This window comes from Malaya genurostris, chromosome 2 (genome assembly GCF_030247185.1).
Source record: "Malaya genurostris strain Urasoe2022 chromosome 2, Malgen_1.1, whole genome shotgun sequence".
NCBI lineage: Eukaryota > Metazoa > Arthropoda > Insecta > Diptera > Culicidae > Malaya > Malaya genurostris.
The window spans coordinates 234,293,913-234,317,841 of record NC_080571.1 but is presented as its reverse complement, the minus strand read 5'-3'; the positions used below and the strand labels follow the sequence as shown (position 1 = coordinate 234,317,841).

Sequence of the window (23,929 nt, the reverse complement as noted above, 5' to 3'; positions counted from 1 at the left end):
CCTTGCACCGAAACTGCGAAAAGGACATCTTCAAACAAAAGCAAGGACAACCGCTCAACACCGGAATGCAGTGCTCCTGTTTCAAAAACACTTTCACCATTAAACTATAAACTGCAATCAATGTACAAAGCGCATCTACAGCAACTAGCAATGGACCCAAGACTGCGATCAACAATGAAAACGAGGAAACGGAAACCACTCACAAATCCAACGATGTAACAATGGATGATATGAGCCATGGACAAAGTGACCTTTAATCTTCGCTAGAAGGAAATGGAAGCTCCTCTTCCCCTAGAAGAAGGGTGACAACGAGATCCAACAATAAAAAAAGAATATTGTCTAACAAAAACATGGGTCAATCGGCCACGTAAAGCTTATATATATAGGCAAATTGGCCTGAATAAAAGTTTTTATAAAAAAGGCTCTTTAAAAGGAGGTTAAGTTGACTATTTCGTGAACCAAACACTGTTTTGCAAACAGTTTGTATGGGACAATAAATCAAGTAAACCTAGATTTCCCACTGAAGACACTGTGAGCTCCTCTAGTGAGAAACGGGTGTACTTTTTTCCATTAGCTACTGTCATAATTAAAATCTAGATTCCTCAGTGAAACCGTAATATAATTGAGCAGCACCGTCTGGTGAAAAATGGGTGTGTAAATGCTGCTAAAATGTATGTAAAACATGGGCTGAGAAGTCCAGACCCTAACCCGATGTTTTTGGTTCCAAATTAACTTTATTCATCAACGTAATCTCCATCAAGAGCAATGCAATCATTCCTGCGCCGCTCTAATATTTCAATAACACTTTTGTAGGACGATTTATCTTTTGCCTCAAAATAGGTTTTCAGCGATTGTTGTGTTTTCGGGCGCTTTTGATGAGATTCACCAGTTGCTGTCCACTCAGATGACGATCGTTTTGATTCCGGAGTGAAGTGATGAATCCATGTTTCATCCATTGTCCCATATCGACGCAAAAATTCCGGTTTGTTGCGTTTAAATATGGCCAACACTGCTCAGAATCATGAACACGTTCTCGTTTTTGATCCATTGTTCTAAAAAATAACAAAAGCAGCTTCACTCTTCGCACAATAACTCACTGGTTAGTAATAATGGAAAAAAGGTGACGTCCTATCTATAATTATTAGCTGTGGAATTCTTCAAATCCAAAATGGCGGCTTCGGTTTGTGGATATTCTGGCAAATCGCTACAAATTTTGGTCGTGAATACGACTTACTTTACTATGGGGCGCCTTTTCAAAATTTACCCTCTGAGAGAGTGATAAGTTTTTGATCGTGAATATCTCTTGTTGTATCTAACGAATCAACATAATTTTTGCTACATGCCATCGAAAATATGATCACAATTTTATGATAAAAATTTCAGTTGTGTGATATAATCTCAAATAATTCAAAATTAAACTTTTCTGAAATGTTTGGTATAAACCAGTATCGAAGAGGATAATTAATAAAGCGCGTTTGCTTTCTCGTATTTTTAAAGCTCATAGCTCAGTGATCTGTGAAAGGATTTATATAATCTAACTACCAATAGAATCGGAATGTGTATAGCAAAAGCATTGAAGTATTTCAATAGTACACTATTGAAAAACCTGTCTCATTTGACCCATGTCAACGCCAGCCAATCAGAAAGCGTTCTGAGGAAGAGAACAAAATATCTGCTGCTGTACAACAAATCGTTCGAGAGAAATGTTCCGAAAAGTGTTGAATATCGTAGTGAGTTCCTCAATTTGGCCCTTCTTAATGCTAGAAACGAATCCCTACAGCATAAAGATAGTTTCTTTCAATAAATTATGCAAATCCGAAATGAAATAATCGATTTGATATTCGGAAATGTTGAGGAACATGTCAGTTGTTTTCGTATTCACGACATCCAGTTATGTCTCTGATATTACCCACCCACCTTTTTAAATTTAAATCCCAGATGGCCACAATCCATTTGTTGTGGATTTTACTAATATAAATGAATTTATGAATAAACTTGAACATTGCATTTTTAATGTCACCGTTATCGTTCTTGTGCCCTAGACAACCTTGTAAATTATTTCACTCTTCGGGTAGCAGTGATTTGCAAACTTATAACAAATTTTATTATTAAAACCGAACATCTCCATAATAGTTAAAATATGAAAAGTCATAGTCTACATGAGAAAATAGCGACAAATTTTTCACTTATTTCATATTCTAGCATTCATAACAGAATAATATCATAAGTATTTTTCTTATCTGATTCTGATGCAGTTTATTCAATAGTATTTTATTTGAAGATAGAACTTCTGGATCAATTGTACTTAATGAAATTGGAATAACTTATCAATAACGGAATAAAATATAATAACTAATTTTGATGCTATGCTAAACAGATATTGTACAATTTGTTGATTCCTTAGATGAAATATCAAAAAAATATCCAGTATCACTTTGATAGCACAGAAACATCAAGCTCATAATTAATGGTAAAATTTGTTATTATTTTGATCTTTGTTTGCTGTATTACATCTACCCGGTTCGTGTGTTCCGCCTTACACCGTGAAAATTCTACTAATGAAACATTGAAAGTTTGCAATATTTAAACAATCAATCAACAAGTGCGTATGGTTATCGATATTCTGAAGTGTTGAAAAAAACATGTCAGTTTTATTCGTATTCACATCATTCAGTTATGTCCCTGACATTACCCACCCGCCTTCAACTAATAAATTAAATGCCATGGCTTTGAAAAGCAAAATAGTGAAATGCACATAGCAAATTTCCTTCGAAGATTGTTTTTTTTTAGTTTTGATTATAGAGGTTTAAACGGGAGCGGGTCATATCGCCGAAAGCCATTTCGCCGAAAGTCGTTTTGCCGAATAGGTCATTTCGCCGAAAGTCGTTTCGCCGGCACAAAGCCGCCGAGCCGACGCCAGCTGAGTCGGCCGCCAACCCGCCGTCGGAAGCGGCGTCATCTTGCATACAAACCTGTAATCGTCTCGTTTGCCCGGTCTACTCAAAGCTAGGTTTCTTTGCCTTAGTTAGGTCCGAACGAGCGGTAACGAGGTCGGACAGCACATGAACCGAAACGATGTGACGTAGCCGCATTAGATATTTTTTCATTTTCACTTAATAAACGGAAAATACCACCTTCATTTGCTTGGTAGATACACTACTACTTTCTGAGGTTCATGAATCTATCTTTATTCAAGAATACAACAATCAATCATTATTCAAGAAGTACAATGGTAGGTCAACAAAACGGGCGTTAACGTTATGATTTCAAAACGATTTCAGGATTCGGCGAAATGACCCTTTCGGCGAAATGGCTTTCAGCGAAATGTCATTCGGCGAAATAACCCTTTCGGCGAAATGGCTTTCGGCGAAACGGCTTTCGACGAAATGGCTTTCGGCGAAATGACCCTGATCCGTTTAAATCTTGGTAATCCATTTCTTCGGAGCAGAAAAGCTTTCTGACTTTATGTGTATCAAGAAATCGGTTCAGTATTAAATCAATCCACACAAGAAGCAGTTCTTCCGCGGGTGAAGGTTGTTTTCATTGGATCAAAATACTACGAAGGACTCCAAATGTTATGTAAAGGACTACTAGAGTTACTTATCTGTTGAAAAATACAGATAAGAAGTGAAGGTTTAGTGAAGATTTACAGTCTGATAGATTCTAGTTAAAAAAATTTCACATACCTTTCTCGGCTTTCTGGTAGTTGGATTTTTTGTGTATTGGTTTGAATGCGTTCTTTTCGACTTCAGGGTGTGCAAGTGGTTTCAAATATATTATTTTTCATTACATCGGCATTCAAGTAGAGGAAATATTTCGTATTATATTGAGTAAAGAAGTTTTTTGTCTTCCGTTTTGCTTTCTCTCAAATATCACTTCACTTGATTTTTCTTATTACCAGTATCACGCACAGTGAGGTAATCACTGTAGTGAAAAGAAATCATTTTTCCAACAAAATTTTGGTGAATTATTGTGATCAGTGATTTTTGTGATTTATTGTGATCATACTGTATTGAGTAAACACCTTAACTGAATAGTCTATATGATTCTGATATGAAATTATGCATCTTTTCGTGAAATATTAAAACATTTAGAAGTAAGTAGTGATGTGCAGCAATTTTCATGTAATATCACAAATATGCTGGTATTGTTCTAAAGGTTATAAATATTACACGAAAAGATGTATGAATTCCTATCAGAATCGCATACAGTATTCAGTCAAGGTTTGCGTTGTTTCGATGGGGAGCGGGTCACTTCGCCGAAAGTCGTTTCGCCAAACGCCATTTCGCCGAAAGTCGTTTCGCCGAAAGTCATTTCGCCGAAAGGGATATTTCACCGAAAGGGACATTTCGCCAAAAGGGTAGTTTCGAATACATTATATTATTATTTTTTGTGTTATTATGCCTCCTGTATAACTGATGAACATAACCGAAGCCAAGATGTGGCGACGCCGGCTGAGTTGGCCGTCGACCCGCCGTCGGAAGCGGCGGCCTCTTGCATACAAACCTGTAAACGCCTCGATTGGCCAGTCTACTCAAAGCTAGGTTTCTTTGCTTTAAAGTTAGGTCCGAACGAGCGGTAGCGAAGTCGGACAGCACACGAATCAAATCGATGTGGCGAAGCCGCATTATATATTTTTTCACTTAGTAGACGGAAAATACCACATACATTTGCTTGGTACATACACCTATACAATTGCTTTGATGCTTAGTGGCTAATAGTCAACAAGTTTCCTTGGGAACTCCGCTCTGAAGTTCATGAATCAATCTTTATTCAAGAAGTACAATTGTTGGTCAACAAAACGGACGTTACCGTGTTATCATTCATTTGTCTTTATTTTCAATCAATTCCAATTATAATATTAAGACAATTGCAGGAATTGGCGAAATGGCCCTTTCGGCGTAATGACATTCGGCGAAATGACCCATTCGCCCATACTCAGTACGTCTAAATTTTTTTCACATCAATTGATAATCACATTAAGATTGTTACAATTCTTCTTTTGCTGAAAATAGATAACAGAATTCAACGGCTTCCATCGGATTTCGAGTTCAACTCGTCACTCTCCAACACGAACGCTTTTTTAAAAGGCTCTTTCCAGAGCCACCATTATTTTATTATAAAGAACTATACAAATTATTTCATAATATCTAATTGTGTTTCAGAATGTTTGATGCAACTAATCCGTACTTTAGAACAGGTACATTGCTTCAAATTCTAGTAATGAAGAAGGAGAAAGTTTGCCAGTTTTATTCGTTTTCACGTCATCCAGCGATGTCTCTGACATTACCCACCCGCCTTTTTTTCTTGAGACCATTAGAGCCACGCATTTGCATTGAAGTGAAAATAAATCCGGTATTTTTACAATAATCGCATTTATCTTGTAACTAATCCGTACTGCAAATCAATATGCAAAGAGTGCAGTTCTATTGGAGTGTAATTTTTACTCCGACATTTTTTTCCGATCTTGTGCATTCGAAGGAAGTGTACCGGACACTGGGTTAAAGCATTGGAGAAATTCAACAAGTCGATTCACAAACGATTCAACACAGGTGAAACAAATGACCATTTTCAGTACATAGCATAAAGATCTTATTCAGAAATTTCTCGAAAGCTACTACATTTTAATATAGAGCTATTGTACCAATAGTCAACTTATTAGTAGAGTCGGCCTGTTGGTTTTTTCCGCTTACTCGATTTTCAATCAACAAATAGTGATAAAATCGGGTACAATATTTTTTACTGTGGCTCCAAAAAGCAATACTGTAGACAAAATAGTTCGAAAATTGTGCAGGACTGCTGTTATAGCGGTTCGAAGCGAATGCATCTATTTTTGTCTTACCCTTAAAGTAAATCTATCTACTAGTACTGAAGCTCAGATGAATGAGGGTACCGTTACCCTAGCTCAAATGCAATATAACATAAATCTCTGGCTTATGTCTCTACTTCTAGTTTTGAAGCTGTTTTTAGTACTCGGTATAGATACCAAAGAGGTAAAGATTATTTACTAGTTGAAGAATACTGTTTGAAAATTAAAAATTACTTAGAGATTAGCGAAATGAATCGCTTTAAAGAAAAATAAATACGATAAATCAAATAATTCAGTCTAAACTTACGAGGAGCTTTGTTTAATCTTTTTTGAATGTGTTTAAATACATCAATTTTCAATGAAACGATCAATAATTTTTTACATAAATCCTATAGGTCGCATCGAAAGATTGTGCCTAAATTAAAATGAAATATATTTACAAAATCTCATGTAGATTGGGCAGTGTTCAGCAATAAGTCTATAAAATGGGCTGCAAACTGTTTTTCAACTTTTGGCCATCCTGTTGCAGTCTGTTATCTTCCAGGATAATCGTTGTGTGAGGATAGTAATCCAGTTGCACAAACAAATATCGATATTCATAGCTGCCCGAATCATTCTGAAATGGAAAAACAATCTAAATAATTATTCGACATCAAATGTTATTCGTACATTTACCAGTTTCTTTTCTAAATGCACTGTAGCCTTATTCCTAATTCCCTGAACGTAGAACTGCATTCGCAAGTACTGTGCCCCGTCTCGTACGTACGTGGTATGCGCAACATGTTTCCTTCGTCCTCTGCTGTTTTCCTCTCCGAAACCTTTGATCGGTGCCCCCAGCGAATCCTTTACCCTGGCTTCATTTTTGACCCGCTCCAGTGCCTCCGTGTAAACACTATTCGGACTATTGGACGAGAACAGTTCCCGGAAGATAGCGAAGAACAGTATACCCGTCACTCCCACCCCCAGCAGGATGACTCCCATGTAGCTAGCGGTTTTGGTGTTCTCCTTTACCCGCTCGCCTAGTGGTTTGACATCCGCGGACACATCGGTCCTACCGGAACCGGTCACCAGCGAACTTGATCCGGCCGATCGTTTGGCCTCCGCATAACACCGAGTTGGCTGCACCGGTACGGAAAAAGTAGTCGCTGCAGCAGTCAGGCGAAACAAACAAACCGAATGGATTCTATTTCTAGTCAGCAGAGGACGAAGTATCAGCAAGGACATTCTGAAAATAGAACCGCGAAAGGTGAAATATTAAGCAGCTTGGCAGGCAAACGGTTTTTTTGGCGTGCTACTCGGAGTCAGTCGGAGCTGATTCGCTTACAATGCTAAGTATTTACTTCTATGCAAGATACGCGATTTAATCAATCAAGTATGAATGACGAGATTGCTTTAATATGAAACGAGACTAATGTCATGCAATCTAATTCAATAATCTACAAATCTGCTCCCCAGAATATTACAGTTGATGGAAGAGTTTAGAAAGGCTATTTCAGCTGTTTTTCAAAGATGGGCGAATCTCACAAAATAAAAAGATTGTGCCTAAATTAAAATACTCCTAAATACTCTTTTCTACGGATAAATGCGCCTAAATACTCTTTTCTACGGATAAATGCTTCAAAATTCTACAATTTTTCCTAAAAATTCGCTCTCCTTGTTCCATGCCAACAAACAGGGTGATACCAAATACAAATTATAATACGGAGTACTCCGACAAATTTTCAAGGACACATTTTGCATCGTGCGGTACATTGTCATGATACACTGTCAGAGTGACAATGTACTTTAACGAATTTTCCATACAACTAGCAACGCTGAATGGTAGAAATCAATTCGTCATAGTTACTGTTTATTATGATGAAAAAGACGGAAACAGATTTGGTTTCGAAGCGAATCGATAATCTGATGCGCCAAAAAGTGGAACATTTCACTAAGTTGTACCCTGCAGGGAGTGCGATACAACAGTGTGACGGGCCACATTCTCAACGGTTCAATCTGAACTCGTCATTTCGGATTAATAAAATCTCGTGATGTATCTATGGTGAGTATTTCTGAAATACAAGAGCATTTAACTTCGCTTATAATTCATTGGAAACTTTTTGTATGCAGTTTCAGTCACCTAGAAGGCTCTAATTAATTTAACGCAAGAATCGCGATCGTGCAAAGCGTGATTTGATGGAATCGTCTCTACCGGCGTCCGCAATGAAGGAGACTTGCACACTTCAGCCACTGGAGTCGTTTCCCGTTGAGATCATCTGCCAGCGTCAGCCAAATGCGGACCGCGTACCCAATATTATAATTTCTATTAGTGATAATACGAAGTGACTTACCAGGGCTGTTTTGTGTACTCTAAGCTCATCAATTTTGACGACCTAAGTGATATACTTATCATCATTTTTTCATTCATACTCAATTACATTTATATTATTGTTCAGTAGGAATCACACGATCGTCAACACATTAAATTTTCATACTCGACCCTTCTTTTGAAATGCTACTTTTAAAACGAAATCAAAATATACGTTTTTTGTCTCGTAATCGAGTTTGAACATCATGAAATATGAAATAAACCGATTTTATAAAAACATGAAAATGGATTTATTTGCAATTGGGGTCGCCTTCGACGGGCAACAATCTTGAACTTTACCGAAACGAGCGAATGGTATTTTTGCGATCAGTGAATGGATTTCAGCCGGACCATTCTAGTTCTCGCGACCCATGCTGGTTAAGATAACGGTAAGATTCGAATTTTCTTCGGCCCTAGCTCACAAGCTAAGCTTTTAGTCATCGCATCCATTATTTGTATTTGCTTATAGTATGTTCACATTAACGCTGATATCAAGTGATATACCGATATACTTGATATCCGATGATATCACTTGATATCCCATACAATTTGATGTAAACGCAATAATAGAGTTTAATAGAGCAACAATAAACAAACAAGTTTGTTTTGCACCGTAGCAACTAGCATAAAGCGTTGCCAGAAACGATCTCTTTTCACATTTTCACACTATCGCAACGAAAGGGAGATATTTGCTAGGCTTACTTGTTCATGCTGTGAACCAAACATTGGCGATTCGTTTATATGGAACTTAGGTGTATTATTATTTGTATTTGGTGATACTTCAATTGCTGGAAAAGAAGGGCAAAACGATTTACTTTCGTTATTATTTATGGATTTGAACCAACAGTTCATCGACTTATCAAAAATTAATTTGCGAATATATTGCAAATTTATAAATGTTAGTTACGCCCTCCTTTGAATTCATTTGGCAGCTGTTACCATAAAATCGCTAAAAATCATAAATGATCCGTTCTCCGATGTAATCTTCACACTGATCTGAGGCACAAAATGTCCTCAAAATGGCCTCACTATTCTCATTTTTGAAGAAAAGTCACAGATTTGTTTCCGAGTTCCTCGAAAGATCGAAGTGTCAAAATGAGTGCTCAAACACCATCACAAATAAGTTTCATTCCGCGCCAACATCAACGTCGAACAGCTGGTGAATATCAATATTGAAGGTTTTGGTTGTTTAGAACTAAAATATAAACGCCGACAAGATAGTCAAAATTGACCGCCGTGGGCACCTAAAGTCGGTTAAGAAGATTTCAAAGAGCAACTATAAGGAGAGCTTGAAAAGGATAGAAAGAGGAAATCATCGTCACGAAAATAGATTTGTCCTCCCAATCCGAAGTAGTTACCATGGAAAATTCTAAAAAGTTAGCAGCGTCTGTCCGTTCATTATGTGGAAAAATCCATTCGAAGGTTTAACAAGAAAGTGTTAGACTATTATCGGGAATGGTGGCATATATACTACCTATAAAATGATAGCGTAGTGTTGTTTTGTAAGTCCATTCATGTAAAAAAACAAATAAATTTTTAACAAAGATTGATTATGACTTTCGGATGCATACTGTAATCAGAGCTTAAAATTGCCTTAATGCTTCGTATTCATTTTTTACTGACTTCTTCGTAAATGATCGTCGGTTTTCACTGAAAACCAAAATGACTGAAAGGTTAAATGAAAGAAAGGAACACCATTTGAAACTATACTGTTCAGCTTATGTCGTTGACTGGACACTGATCTCGTTCTCATAATTTGCTATCGGAGAGTGATAATTAGTTTTCGTCATTTTCGTCTATTTTGAGTGATTAAAAATTACTTTTATTAGCTCTGACTGTAAAACTCCTTGATGTCATATTTGAGGCACATCTCATGGCTGCAATAAAATCACGATACCCGGTAAATTGAATTTACGATACTTTTCCATTGACATACGGTAATTGGCAGCTTGCCCTGAAGATCGACACGATGTCATTGAAGAATAGAGCAAACATAATTGGACCAAATTTTCTTCCTTGAGACATATCGGAGTTATTACTAAAATGTTCTGTGTGTAAAGCTTATTTGTTTAGAATGTTTTAATTATACCGATCGAATACTACTTTTAAGTCAGACAAATGAGATTTTCGAAACGAAGTTGACTCTTCGAAACTTATGGAAAATACACTGCTGCGTAGTTTTGGAAAAAAATTGACATAGCAACTTTCATTTACGTAGAGTGTAACTTATATAAAGAAAATTTTGAGTCTGCTTGGCGATATAAGATGAACTGTGGCAATAACAATTCAATTTTTACTGGATTGTATGCATTCATATCTTACTGGTCGTGAGATGTCGGTAAAAATAGGAAACTGTACAACATCACCGTTTGCTGTGAGTTCTGGAGTACCTCAAGGAAGTCACTCAGGACCGTCTATATTTTTACTCTACCTTAATGATCTGCACTTCTTACTGAAATGTCTCAAACTATCATTTGCGGATGATTTTGAACTCTACCATCTGATCAAAGAACAAGAAGATGCACATTTTTTGCAAGCTCATTTGAATACATTCGTGGAATGGTGTCACTCCAACAAGATGCTATTAAACGCCTCTAAATGCTCCGTCATATCATTTTCCCGCAGGCATTCAGTAATAAGATAAGCGTGAATCGTTTGTGAAAGACTTAGGAGTTATTCTTGATGATAAACTTAATTTTAAGAATCTCATTGACTACGTGATTTCGAAGGCATCGAAACTCTTAGGCTGTATATTTCGAATAATCAAAAATTGCGTTAACATACACTGCTTGAATACTCTTTATTGTGCACTAGTCCGATTATCGCTTGAATATGCGGCTGTCGTTTGGTCACCTCATTATCAAACTGATATTGATCGTATTGAAGCTGTTCAACGCAAATTCATTAGGTTTGCTCTCCGAAATCTACCATGGAGAGACCCATTAAACCTTCCAAGTTATAATGATCGTTGCCGACTGATCGAACTGGATCCGCTGTGTATTTGTAGAAACGTCTATAAGGCTGTTTTCATCGCTGATTTAATACAATCACATATTGATTGCCCTGATCTCCTACGATTGGTCAACTTTGACATCCATCGTCGCAATCTTCGTTCACATCCATTTTTACGAATCCCTCGTGCTAGAACTAACTACGGATATAATGAACCGTTTCTCAGTATGTGTCGTTTATTCAACAGTTGCTTGCAGGTCTTTGATTTTCATCTCTCGCGTAATGCGATAAAACGCTTATTCAATGATTCCTTAACTATCCAGTAAATAAATGTTCACCATCTTCATTGGAAACTAATCAGATTCGCCGAAACTAACCCGTTCGTCCTTCCTCTCATTTATCCGCCTTCCATCATCTTTTTGATCACTAATTAGATCTACATACCGGTTCTAACCCCGTCGTTCGTCCACGCTCACTCGCTGCTCCCTCAACTAACCTTCTTCTACCATCTTCATAACCACTTTTCTCTTCTATATCGCCTTTCGAGGAAGCTGCTCTGTAATTCTGTAATATTGTGTCATCAACTAGTTATAGGGTTAATGGTTTAGCTTAAACTGTTAGTTTTAATTATTAGTTTTAAACGTAAATGTATCTGTTGGATCATTGTAATCTGTTGATACAAAAGATGAGAAGGTTTTATGCCTGCTGGAGAAAGAGATTGCTATATTTCATCTCCATCGGGCTTTTCCCTGCTCACCAAATAAACAAATAAACCGAACTGCTCATGAACCGATGAGTCAACGATGAAACATGAAGGAAATGAAAGGCTCAGAATACAGTTGAATCCCTTCAGGATTTGAAAACGGATTTACATGCACATACTTATTTAGGACTAAAAATGCAAACGCAAGCGCACTTCGAATGCATGTTTGGCTGGATCCATTATTATACACCAGAGAAAATAATGATTATCCAATAATGGATTGAAGTCGGCACGAATGCCACCTGATTTGGCTTCCTTGAGCTACTATCTGCTTCCAAATATCAAATCACCTGTAAAAAATTGATCCCTGCTTCCGGAACCTGAAATCGAAGCCAGTACAGCCAAAGTAAGTGTTTATGGTCATCAACTAATCAGACCTACAAATTTAGAATATGTTTTCCGTTCTCGATGAATCGGAGTAAGGAAGCTATCTCGAACCACCTCTCAAAATCTATCACATCATTATCATCACGTATTGTGGATTGTTGTGCTCTATAAATGAACGTTAAGAAATGTAATGAGATAATCTGATCTCGGAAACAGTCACCAATTTTATTTAAATACTCAATAACGAGTTAAGACAGGCCCGTACCCAGGGTTTCCTTTCGGGAGGGGCCCAGATCAAAAATAAATTCCCAATTTCAGGTTCCGGAAGAAGCGGTCGAACATTCCAAAATGAAACTCACATCGATTTCTTGATAGTTTGAAACAAATAAGCGCAAGGAAATCGTGATAGTTCGAGGAAGCCAAATTGGGTGAATAATGTGAATGGGGAGGCCAATGGAACCCTAAATCGTTGATGATGACGTTGCTCTTATGTACAGGCACACTGTCTATTTTTTCGTTATTCAATCACATGCATGTTATTCATAATGCATGCATATTGATTCACTGTCGATGGTTTATTTTTCCTTTTTCAAGGCAGTTCATGAAAAGTATGCCATGTCATTCCCAGATAACCGACGTAATAACCCATTGAGCCTCTCTAGACTTCCTCGGAATATTCATTCCGGTTTTAGTTCATTGTCGAATAATCATTACATTTCTTGGCGTGTAACAATGAAACCAGGTTTCGTGATGGATCCAGGTTGAACTGTTAGGCGGAGATGGCGGTTCAATTTGAACTGCTTTAAGCACTGATGAGCCGAAGGCGAAACGCGAAGAAATCGAATGGATCCAGGTTTCGTGAACAGTTACCTAAAAGTCCAACCTAATTTGCTGCAGCATAGTGTAACACGTTCCGGAAGTGCGCTCGCGTTCGTTTTTTTTCAGTTTTGAGTATGTATCAGCGGCATCCAGTGGATATCTTTCTCATCTGCAAAATCTTACTCAAACTATGGTAAGAGCGCTATGTACTAATCCTTGTTGCATCTGTTGGCTCGCGCACCTTCTATTTCCAGTCATCCAGCACCATCTCGTGTAGTTTTGACATTGTCCTTTATAAGCGCATCGAAGTACCTGCCGCTACGGGCTTCATCGGTAGTGGAGTCTCGATCACCGCGAAATTCTCGAAAATACAATTTCACAGTGCAATCTGAAGGAGCACTAGACTCATGATATTATATCATAAATTTTGTTCGGCTTCCTCCGCCGTTTTGCCTCCCAAAGATTATTTTTTAAACCAAAATCTTTAACCAAAAAGTTTTCTAAATGGGTGATTACTATGTAAAAAGCAATCTATAATTTCCGATTTCGGGAGGGGCCAGGGCCCCTTGGGCCCCCCCCCCCTCTGGGTACGTGCCTGAGTTGAGACTTCCAGTTTGAAAAGTCTGATGTCTGTTAAAAACCTGAGCATCATTCTCGATCGCTAACTCTGCCTGCCTCTGCGCGAGTTTTTACCATATTTATTGTCTCAAGAAACATTACATTGCTCTAGTACTCAGTATTCTTGAATTCGAAGTACCAATAAAGGCTCATGTTCAACTACTTCCGAAAACCGGAAACCGAAGTCAAGTTTATATAAAAACCAATCAACAAGACCATGAAATTGAAACAGTTTTGAACCTAGCGGAGTAGTTTTTTCTGTTTTGTAGCATCGTTACTTCTAATGAGGATTTGAAAGTGTTTCCCTGTATTTCCGGACCTAGAAGTTGGATCTCGATTAAACCTAATGTCATACGGGATAACACCTTTCTTTTGAATATAAATTTGTAAAATAGGAAAAGCAAAAAGAGAAATCGGTGTGAGTTCCATTCCAACGTTTTTGACCGCTTTTTCCGGTGCTTTCGGAACTGGTGAAGTTAACTGACCCCTCTCGAAACGAAATCCTGGGGAATTTATTTTTCCGTTTTAGGTTTTTGGTGGTTTCATCCATTAGTATTTCTTTACCAGTTTCTTGTTGACAGTATTGAAAAGTAAAATGCTGAGTTGTTGATAGTTTCTAATGTTTTCCGTCAGGATCACGACAAATTTAAGGCAAACTGTTACTCATTCTAGCATTTCTTTCGGTATACTGGGGTATCAACGACTTCGGCAAAAATCAGGTCGAAAATTGCGAATTGCGGTCATCGATGTTACAATACTGGAAATCAGATGTAAACTGTTTTTGGGTACTTCACAGTTGACCGTGTACAAGTGAAAGATTGATTAATACCGAAAGTCGGCCTTCCCGATCAGAAGAGAATAGCTAACGAAGATCATATTATGTCATTCTTTTCAGAATAGCTAAATAGTTCTATTTGGTACTGGTTAGGACGAATTAAGAGCTAAAATATCGAAACTGAATACCAAAAATTTACACCATTCATACCAGATTCATAACAAGTTGAGCTATTTAAGATACCAAAACAACACCAAAAGAATATTAGTTTATACCCAATTTCTTTCTTGATGTCTATTTGTACCGAATTTTGATTACTACGATTTAATCGTGCTGATCTAAAAATAGAATCACAAGCTTAATGTATTTATTGCCAACATTTAGGCGTATGAAATTTGCCATAAGAAATAATCGATGGGGAGAGCTTAATTGAATACTTGAAGGCTAAATTTATTAGTTATGAATTATATTGAACATGTTTGTTTAAGATGAAACAGTTTCGAACCTATGCTTTTGAAGTGGAAGTGGGTAGCTTCAACGCAAGGCCATGGCATCCGATTGATAGTGAGTGGAAATACAGCCATTATATTATAAGCCCTATTAAATGACTTCGTCACACAGATATGTTTTTATTTCTTTTTGTTCGACGTTTCGCTTTTCGTGGTAAGGAATAATCGAATTGCAAAATCAGGTCTGCGTTTACTATTATTAATCTAAAAACAAAATCAATCATTCCTCGAACATAAAAAAATACTTTGCAAATTTTAAATGTGAATGAGGTGATAGAGATATTAAATTTACTTCGACAAGCAACTTTCTAATCCTTCGTGGAATATGAACGGGATGGTTCTGAGTTTTCTGTGGAAAATCGACGTTTGGTGACTATCACTTATTATTGGGTATTAAAAAACGTATGTCGGCGTCAAAGGTTCTTATTTTTTTCATCAATAAATGTGATGCAAAAATATACAAATATTAAATAAGATTAATGAACTTTTGTGCATGCATTCCAAGTACATCCATTTGATTCTCAAATATGTAGTAAAAACATAACTACTATATTCAATTTTTCAAGTGCATTTAGTAGATAACCACGCAATGAGTTCTTGTTCATCGTACCTCTACGAAATTGTAATGCTATTCTCCGTCAACCATTTTGCGGGACACTGCAGTAGTTTCGAATTTTTTGACGGAGTTCTGGATACACGTACACACTTAATTTTTTTAGCTGAGTCTCGGCAAAAAAATGCCGAGATTCGCACAGCCGAGTAATCAGCAATCATCTCGGCAAAAATAAAATTACTGAGCGTCTCGGCACCCTAAAATTTGACAAACGTCAAATATTGCCGAAATCGTCAGCATAAGATTTACTGTTTGCTCAGTGAAACGTTCACTGAATATTCGGCAATCCAATAAAACGAAAAAATGAAAAAAATAAATTACCGAATCATCAGTAATTAAAAATCTAGTCAATTAATTTTGTATTTTCTCAACATTATAAACACGCCATTCAGGATAAAAAATTCATTTTATTAACACTTAAAGGAGGCTTACAAATTTGTTGCCAGTAGTGCTTAAAGCCTACCTGAAAACATGTAGCATAAATAAAAAGCGGCGTTTCCAGATGCGGCCACCTTGAGTCGAGCTGGAAATATGAAAATAAAAATATACATTGATTTTCGGCTTACAAAAATGTTCAATATTTATTGATGCATATACGGATTGTTCAAAGAATAAACTTACTTTGATCTATTGAATTATTCCTTGCATTGGGTTATTTTTTCGCATATCCCCCAAAGTTTTGTCTCGAGGACGCTTTCCACACGGTTCCACGCATCTTCGAAGATTCTCCATTTTTTCACTCGAGAATTTCATTAGAAAATAATCGCACAATGCGAAGCGAAAATGTAACGCGGCAATAAATGACAGCTGTCGTGCTGAATCTCGGCAACAGCTAGCGCATATTCCGAAATCTCGGCAAACGTCTCTGCTGATGTCGGCATATCTGTTGTTTACTGATAAATTCAGCAAGCAATTATGCCAAATTTCGGCAAAGTGAAGCATTTTACCGAAATATCAGTGAATGCATTTAACGAAGTTCAGAAACATGCGTATTGATTACTGAGCAATCAGCAAATTTACGTGTTGCTGATCAGTTTCGGCATTTTATTATGCCGAGCTCAAGAAATGGTTTTAAGTGTGTATAATTTTATGACAAGTGGGTATAGAGTAAAACCCGTCCCCCAAAAAACACATTTTGTAAAGACTAAACAGAATATATGTTAACCGGAACCCATTTCGTCTATTCCATTTCCAAAGAGGCATTTTCGTAAATGTTTGTAAGGGACACGCTAAGAGAAAATCATGTAAGTTTACGTTTCAATTTACTTAAATTTACAACCAAAAGCATGTACAAATTTACCATGTCTCTAAATTAACTTACGACTTTTAATATGTCAATATCGGATGAATACAATTAAATTTAGAAAAATCAGTTGAAGTATGTATATTTGAATGCAGAAACCGAACACGGACTTAAAGTTTCTAAAATCGTTTAGAAAACACGTATTTTGAGAGAACCGAACAAACATTTGTATCGAAAGAACGAGTATAGTTTTGACCGAATTTTGATGCGAATGAAGAACAATTTGTTTATATACGTGATCTGATCCATCTGTTTTTTTTACACCCAATGTTCAATAGTAATCTCCGATTTTTGCATTGATTTACAAATTTACATACGCTGATTAATGTGTTTTGCCTTTCTCATATAGAAAAGTTGTGCAATCACTGTGAAAATCGACTATTAAACCAAGACCCAGAGGGTCGAGTGTCAAATCCGAATCCGTGTCAAATCTCGAATCCGTTCGTCGAAATCGGCAAAGTCTGTATGTGTGTGCACTCTCTCTCAGAGTTGGTTGAACTGATTTTCATAAACTTAGATTCATATGAAAGGTCTTGTGATCCTATACAATGCTAAAGAATTTTAGTTGAATCCGAAATTCGGAGTTACAGGGAGATAAGTGCAAAAATTTTGATTATAAGGGTGCTTTTCATTAATGACCATGTAGAGAGCTGCGATTCGCTTGAATATAGGTCATAAATTTCTCTAGTTACTAGATCTTGCTGATAGATCACCGAATAATCTCTCTACAGTTATACCGGTTTCCAGTTTCTGGTTCCGTAAGGACCGGAAAATAGTGAATTTTCTCCGTGAAGATTTTTCAGAGATTAACTGGTGGATCTCGGATCTGACAATAATCATAATTTTCCTGGTATCCTCGTCAAATTAGGTCGGTTTTATGTTGTTATGTTTTCCGTAAAATTCAATCAATTTCACCTTACACTGCTCATGTTTTTGGGCACTTGCTACACAAATAACCTTATAATCTCCATTGAAATAAAAGTAGTATCTGTATTTGTCAAGATGCATCGTTTCTCGTCGAATAAATTTTATATTGAACTCCCTATTTTTAGTGAGTTTGCTACAGCTTTCCTCCATGATAACCCTTATGAACACCTCTGAATAGTGTACAGAGTATCCGTGCTCTTCAAAACGTATCGATTCCCACCTTTGGTATATGCGCCAAGCTTGGTGACGACTTGTTTGGTTGTTTCGTAGTTATGCTGAAACTTGCATAGACTCGCGTTTATAGGCAGATACAGATTATTGTCCCTTAGTTCTTTGATTTCCATTCAAATTAACAATAGCAATACTATCTAGCAAAATCTTGAAATTCTTGCCTCTCTCTTGTTTTACAAAAAATGAGAGATGTAAATTGATTTTCAAAACCCCTTTCTCATAGTCTGAATCCTTCCCTCTCTCTTGTCGACAAATAAGAAAATTTTGAAATTAACACTCCTTTTTGGAGGCAATTGCTACGAATTACACCCTCTTGAACATCTTTGCAATGAATATATAAGCTCGTCGAGAAAAATAAAAAAAATACCCTTATGACCACATCTGAATTGTAAAAAATACCTGTGTCAAGTTTGGTGATAATTTACTGAGTTGTTATGGAGCTTTGCTGAAATATATCGATTCTCTTTAAATTAGGTGAATTTCGTTGTTGTCCCATATTAAGGACAGTTGATACACACTCTCTCATATGAAAATGCCCTAATGATCATATCTGAAGAAGGTATCTGTGCTAATTTTTATAGTAATCCATTGAGTAGTTCCGGAATTATCATCTACATCCACCCACCTTTATAATCATATCTAATTTGTGAAAAAAAAGTATCTATGATCTTTAAAAGTATAGATTCTCGTCAAATTAGATAAATTTTGTCATGACTCCCCATGTTAAAGACAATTACTACACACTCTCTCCCCTATGAATATCTTTATGACCATCTCTGAGGAGCAAGAAGTTTCTGTGCCAAGTTTGGTGGCAATCCGTTAAGTTGTCGGAGTTATGGCGTTACAAACATACAAACTTACATCCTCTTTTTTATATATAAATTATTCTTCGAATAAATTAATCAGCCCTCAAAATCATTTAAACAGGGTTTACAATCTTCAATCCATTATTCTGCCAAAATTCGAGTTTTTCGTGTATATTATGAACTTCTCACTAAAATATACAAAAAATTACAGAAAATGCTGACAACGGCACTTTAATACATTCATACATTTCTCACCGTCTGAATAAGAAAATAATAGCAAAACGAGCTATCATTGTAAATTTATTCATTACTTTACTATTTCCAGCAATTCTTGCAACACTTCACAATCCATTATGATAGCTAAATAAGCAATGATAACTAAATGAACTATAGTTATGATATTGGTTTGATCTTCTCTTATGATCGGGTTTGCTTCCGATTATTGGTGGAATCAAACTGCGACTGGATAAATATTTCCTTGCATAAGGGGACCACTCCCGATTGTGGGTATTAAGTTTTTTCTTATTCCGAGCTTAGCAGTTTTTATACTAGGCTGTTCTTGGATTATAGGTTTTTCTAAAACGTATCTCATTATTGTGACATGAAGAATATCTATATGTTTTCTCAAAAGCCGGTTTTCATTAGCGTCGTATATTAACATACATAATTCCTGAGTTCTCAGCTTGAAGTTACGTTTCATTATCTAGAACTTATTGCGCTTAATTGTGTTTTTTTTACATTTGGCGTTGGATGTAAAATTAGATAATATGCAAAAACTTACCTGAATTTTGAATAGAATAAAAATAATAATTCAAAACAATGTTGGTTAATTCTGTCGGTAGTCTGCTTCTGTCAAATACGGTTTGACAGAATCTAATCTATTACCACATCAAATTTATCTAGATCTCTGACATTGCGTGCAAGCATTGTGTTCAATTTCATGTATAACGTTACTTATTATTTTTTTCATCAATACGTTTATTTCTTAAGAAAATAGGCCTTATGAATAAAATGTATTTCAGAAGGTTTTTCGGAAGTACATGTGCATGTGACTTTAATACAAAAAGTTTTAGAACATATTACAAACAGTTTAATTCGTATGAATAATAATAATGATTGTTACATTTTGTTCGGTAGGTACCTCAATTGATTGCTACTCGTGAGTCTGTGAAGTACAAAAATTATCAAAATGACATTTTTTACTACTTACAGTGGAAAAGTATTACAACTTAGCTATTTTCGTGAATGAAAATATGTAAACATATTTTGTTAATTTATTATTTTACGTTTCACAATCAGCTCATCCGTGCATTAGCAGATTATGTTGAACTACTAAAGCCACCTCGCGGATCAACCTAATCCGCTAAGCATTGCTATTTCAACGCACTTATTTTGCACCGAAGTGCAATGTCTATCCTGACGTTTTATGACGTGATATTTTTTTGACAAAATTTTACTTGAAAAACTTATGACTTGTTAGATTACCTTTGGATTAGGATTTGTTTGTAATCGTTTGTATTTTTGTTCAACCAACACTAGGTCTTTCCCCCATCACTGTTGGAAACTAATTAGATTCGATCGCTGATACTAACCCAATCTTACAGCATCCTTTTTACATTCTAGTTTAAGAAAAATGATAACAAGCACACAAATATTATTACATGATCCCTCTCTACTCACAAATATTATTACGATATGAAAAAGTATTATTTCACCAATACTTTTACATTATTTTCCCTGGCTTCCACGGTCACCTGAAATGCTTTTCACTGAATGTAAAACCTAATTTTGATCTCAACGAAAAAAGATACCGAGAAAGGAAGCGAAGTGATATCTTACCGGAATTTCGACAGAGATAGCTTTTTCCGAAATACTCTGCTTATTATTTCCTACTTTCTCGGCAATGTTATGATGGTTTTGTAAATTACCATGTTAACCAGCAATTGGTCGTGTTACCAAAATCATCAAATTAATGACATCAACTTACCGGAATCTCGATAAACAGCTTTTAGACAAACGAAATTGGGTGATTCATCAAAGCAGCCATTTTTCTTCAGTGCAAAACTGAGCGATATGAATAAGTACTTGTGCTCATATTCTCGGTAGACTTTTCAGAAGGCCGTAAGAGCAAGTGACAGTTTCTCTATGTTCACTCTCTCTTTCGATTATTGTGATGTGATTTAAAAAGATTTTCTTGGATTTCACAGTTCTGTCGAACGTTCCGAGCATCATTCTATGCAAAGAGTTAAGTGAGAAACGTGTAAACCGTTTGGTAATTAATAGAAGCAGAGATGCCAGGTAAAACTTTCAAATATCTGCAGACAGGGCCTGTAAATCTGAAAAAAATATCTGCAGTCAGCAAGTATGTTTTGCTGGCAGCAATTTCTCTATAAAGTATGACAGGAAAAACTGACTTGGCGAGCAAAAAAAAAATCGCGGAAATTTCAAAAGTCTGTAAATATAGACGAAAGTCTGCGAGAATTTCAAAAGTCTGTAAAAGTCTGCGAGAATTTCAAAAGTCTGCACAACAAGAAATGTCTGCAGCACTATACCCCAAATCTGCAGATTTACAGACAAATCTGCAGACCTGGCATCTCTGAATAGAAGAGAAAGTAAACAAAGAGAAACTGTCACTTGCTCTTACGGCCTTCTGGAAAATTAACCGAGATATGTGGAATCACTTGCAACTAAAAAGTGTACAGTGTTCAAGACCAATTTGTTCAATCTAGTCAAGAAATCCTTCAGAGAATCCAGACGCACACGGGATAGAGAGCTTCGTAACGCTAATATACTGCATGAAATTGATTGGATTCCGATATGATGTATTTCTTTAAATATTCGATGTTCAATTGAGCCAATACTATCGTTTTCTGAGTGAATTCATTCTACTGTTTAAATTAGAGATGGGAAATTCGCTCGCTAACGGTTCAAAAGAACTAGTTCTTTCGGAAAGATGAACGAACAACAGTTCTATATTAAAATTCTCTAATCTTTTCGAAAAAAATAAAAGTGATTGAATTCTGTAAGAACGTGCATGAATAGCTGTATATTTCGAAACCGTCGTAGTTTTTAAGAATGCAGTTGAAATTGTACATATTCATGGTTCATAACCACACAAAGTTAGCGTCTGCTTTACTAGCTAACTAAACATATCGTAAACCCACTGTACTCAATCACTGAAAATATTCCGTATTTCTATGTCTCAGTTTTGTACGATAAGCTTTGTGTGGTGATTCGTTCAATTCATTCCGTTGAAAGTTTTGCGTGCTCTATTTTGGCACTGAGTTTCAGCTTAATGCTCGTTCATATAGAGCATTTTAGAAAACTTCAAGTTATTTATGGTTATCTCATACTACTGAAAATTTTACCATAAATTGCCGATCACATTTCCGGTGATATGGAGATAAAATTATGTTTCTGCATTGAATACAACAAGAGATATTCATGATTAAGTTCTACTCGTTCTTGTACAGGGTAATTTTGAAAAGGCGCCCCATATTATAGTAAGTCGTATTCACGATAAAAAATTAATATAAAATTTAAAATATCTACCCTCGCAAAGGGGTTTTTAAAAAGAGAGAACACTTTTCACTTCTAAGGTTAAACTGAAACTAAACTTTATTTTTGTTCTAACTTTACTCTAAGCCTAACCTAGCTAGCTGCCGATCGTGAGAACCCTGTCGATTTACTATTCCCTAGCGCCGGTAACGCGATACAAGATTTGTTTACCGTGTACGTGACTGATGCTGGGGCGACGATTGTTGTTGATGCTGCGGTCTTCATTCCGTGGGAATCTCGATCGTCTGCTATTGGTGACGTTCTTGGGAAACGCTGGCTGTTAACTCCTCCATCCCTTAAAGAAGCACGACCCGTGCGTTCGACTAATGCTGTTGAAGATATTTTGGTTTTATGATAAACGATGCCTAGAATTGTTGTAATCAGGATAACTGCGCATATGAAGGAACCAATTGATAAATGTTGTTTCAATTCCAAAGATTGAAGGTTCTTCCTGGTTTCGATATGTAGGTCATGTAACTGGGTTATGTTGACGTATTTTTCCAAATGTGTTTCTGCGATTTGGTTTGACCTTAGTGGTGCGATAATAGGGTGACGGAATTGAATTTCGTAGTTTTCAAATAATTTGTTTCCAATAATGATGGTACAATTGTGGAATGAGACGAGAAAAATGCCTTTCAACTCTTTTTGATTAATTCCACACGTGCTGCTCAATGTAATTTTGTTGGTGAGCGCTTTGACTATTATGGTACCAGGTGCGGGTAATTCATATTCGATGGTTTGTGGCAATTCTGAGAAGGGACATTTTCCGTTCAAACCTCTAATCAATGGTGCGATGCAATCATCTGCACTGATGTTTGTCAATAGTTCTCGTTTACAGATAGTAATTTTGGGCGTTTCTTGGCATCCTGTAGAAACGGCTAACGTCTCGTTTACATGTTTGAAGATTACTTTGTGGTCAATGTTCACTGTTTTGTTGTTCACAGGTAGCGGTAATAAAAGCATTTTGTCAAACACAATAGGCTGTACGTTAGGGATATTGATGCTGATAATGATGTTATCTCCTTGATAAAACGCTGTAGTTGTCAGGTACACGCAAACTTCGTCTAAACTATCAATCTTGAATCCTTGCTTGGTTAGCTTTGCTGCTATGACCTCTAGTTCACTATTTGATAAAATTTGTTTGTTTATTATGTTGACCTTGACGAGTGATAAGCTATTTTCTATAGAATGTAATGAGTTTAAGAGCATATCTAATTGAAATAAGATTGAAATTTTAGTGGATTCAGTTATGATATAATCTTCTTTAAGTAAAATTTTAGCTAAACTGTTCTCATGATCCTTGATCTGATTGTTTACAATATTAATTCGTTCTTGAAAATTTGCATTGATAGATATTTGTTTGTTATTTTCATTTAATAAGCTATTTTCATTGTTTTTCAGTGCATATAGATCTGCATTAATATTTCTCAAATCCTGGGCGTCTAAATTTCCGGTGATTAGTTTGATAGTGCTTCCTAACACTTCTATTGATCTTTTTACCTTTCTGTTTCTTGGGAGAAGGCTCATGAATGTATCATTTATCATTGAAAGCTTTAATTCGATTAAATTTGA

At 36.3% G+C, this 23,929-nt stretch overlaps 1 protein-coding gene and 1 long non-coding RNA gene across 4 annotated transcripts; both read right to left on the bottom strand.

Annotated features, from left to right (window-relative positions):
• Positions 1-6,107: 6,107 nt before the first annotated feature.
• On the bottom strand, positions 6,108-19,647 carry LOC131428180 (mitochondrial import inner membrane translocase subunit Tim21). Of its 3 annotated transcripts, none has more exons than XM_058591901.1 (4): positions 19,581-19,634; positions 15,996-16,055; positions 6,485-7,034; positions 6,108-6,425 (listed from the first exon to the last, which is right to left on the bottom strand). In XM_058591901.1, the coding sequence occupies exons 2-4, from the start codon at positions 16,010-16,012 to the stop codon at positions 6,288-6,290; spliced, it is 705 nt and encodes a 234-aa protein (XP_058447884.1). In that variant the 5' UTR covers positions 16,013-16,055; positions 19,581-19,634; the 3' UTR covers positions 6,108-6,287. The 3 variants fall into 3 exon arrangements, with proteins under 3 accessions (XP_058447884.1, XP_058447885.1, XP_058447886.1); XM_058591902.1 differs by lacking the exon at positions 19,581-19,634 and adding an exon at positions 16,154-19,550; XM_058591903.1 differs by lacking the exon at positions 15,996-16,055 and having other exon boundaries at positions 19,581-19,647.
• A 219-nt stretch (positions 19,648-19,866) lies between these two features.
• LOC131432665 (uncharacterized) lies at positions 19,867-21,392 on the bottom strand. Its single transcript, XR_009229934.1, has 2 exons — positions 20,787-21,392; positions 19,867-19,964 (listed from the first exon to the last, which is right to left on the bottom strand). It is a non-coding gene; the product is annotated as an uncharacterized LOC131432665 (long non-coding RNA).
• Positions 21,393-23,929: the final 2,537 nt, after the last annotated feature.

What these genes read in the sequence shown, in the direction of transcription:
- LOC131428180 (XM_058591901.1), bottom strand. An exon ending in TGCATTTAGAAAAGAAACTG is followed by an intron (nt 6,426 to 6,484) that starts GTAAATGTACGA and finishes TTTCCATTTCAG; the next exon opens with AATGATTCGGGCAGCTATGA.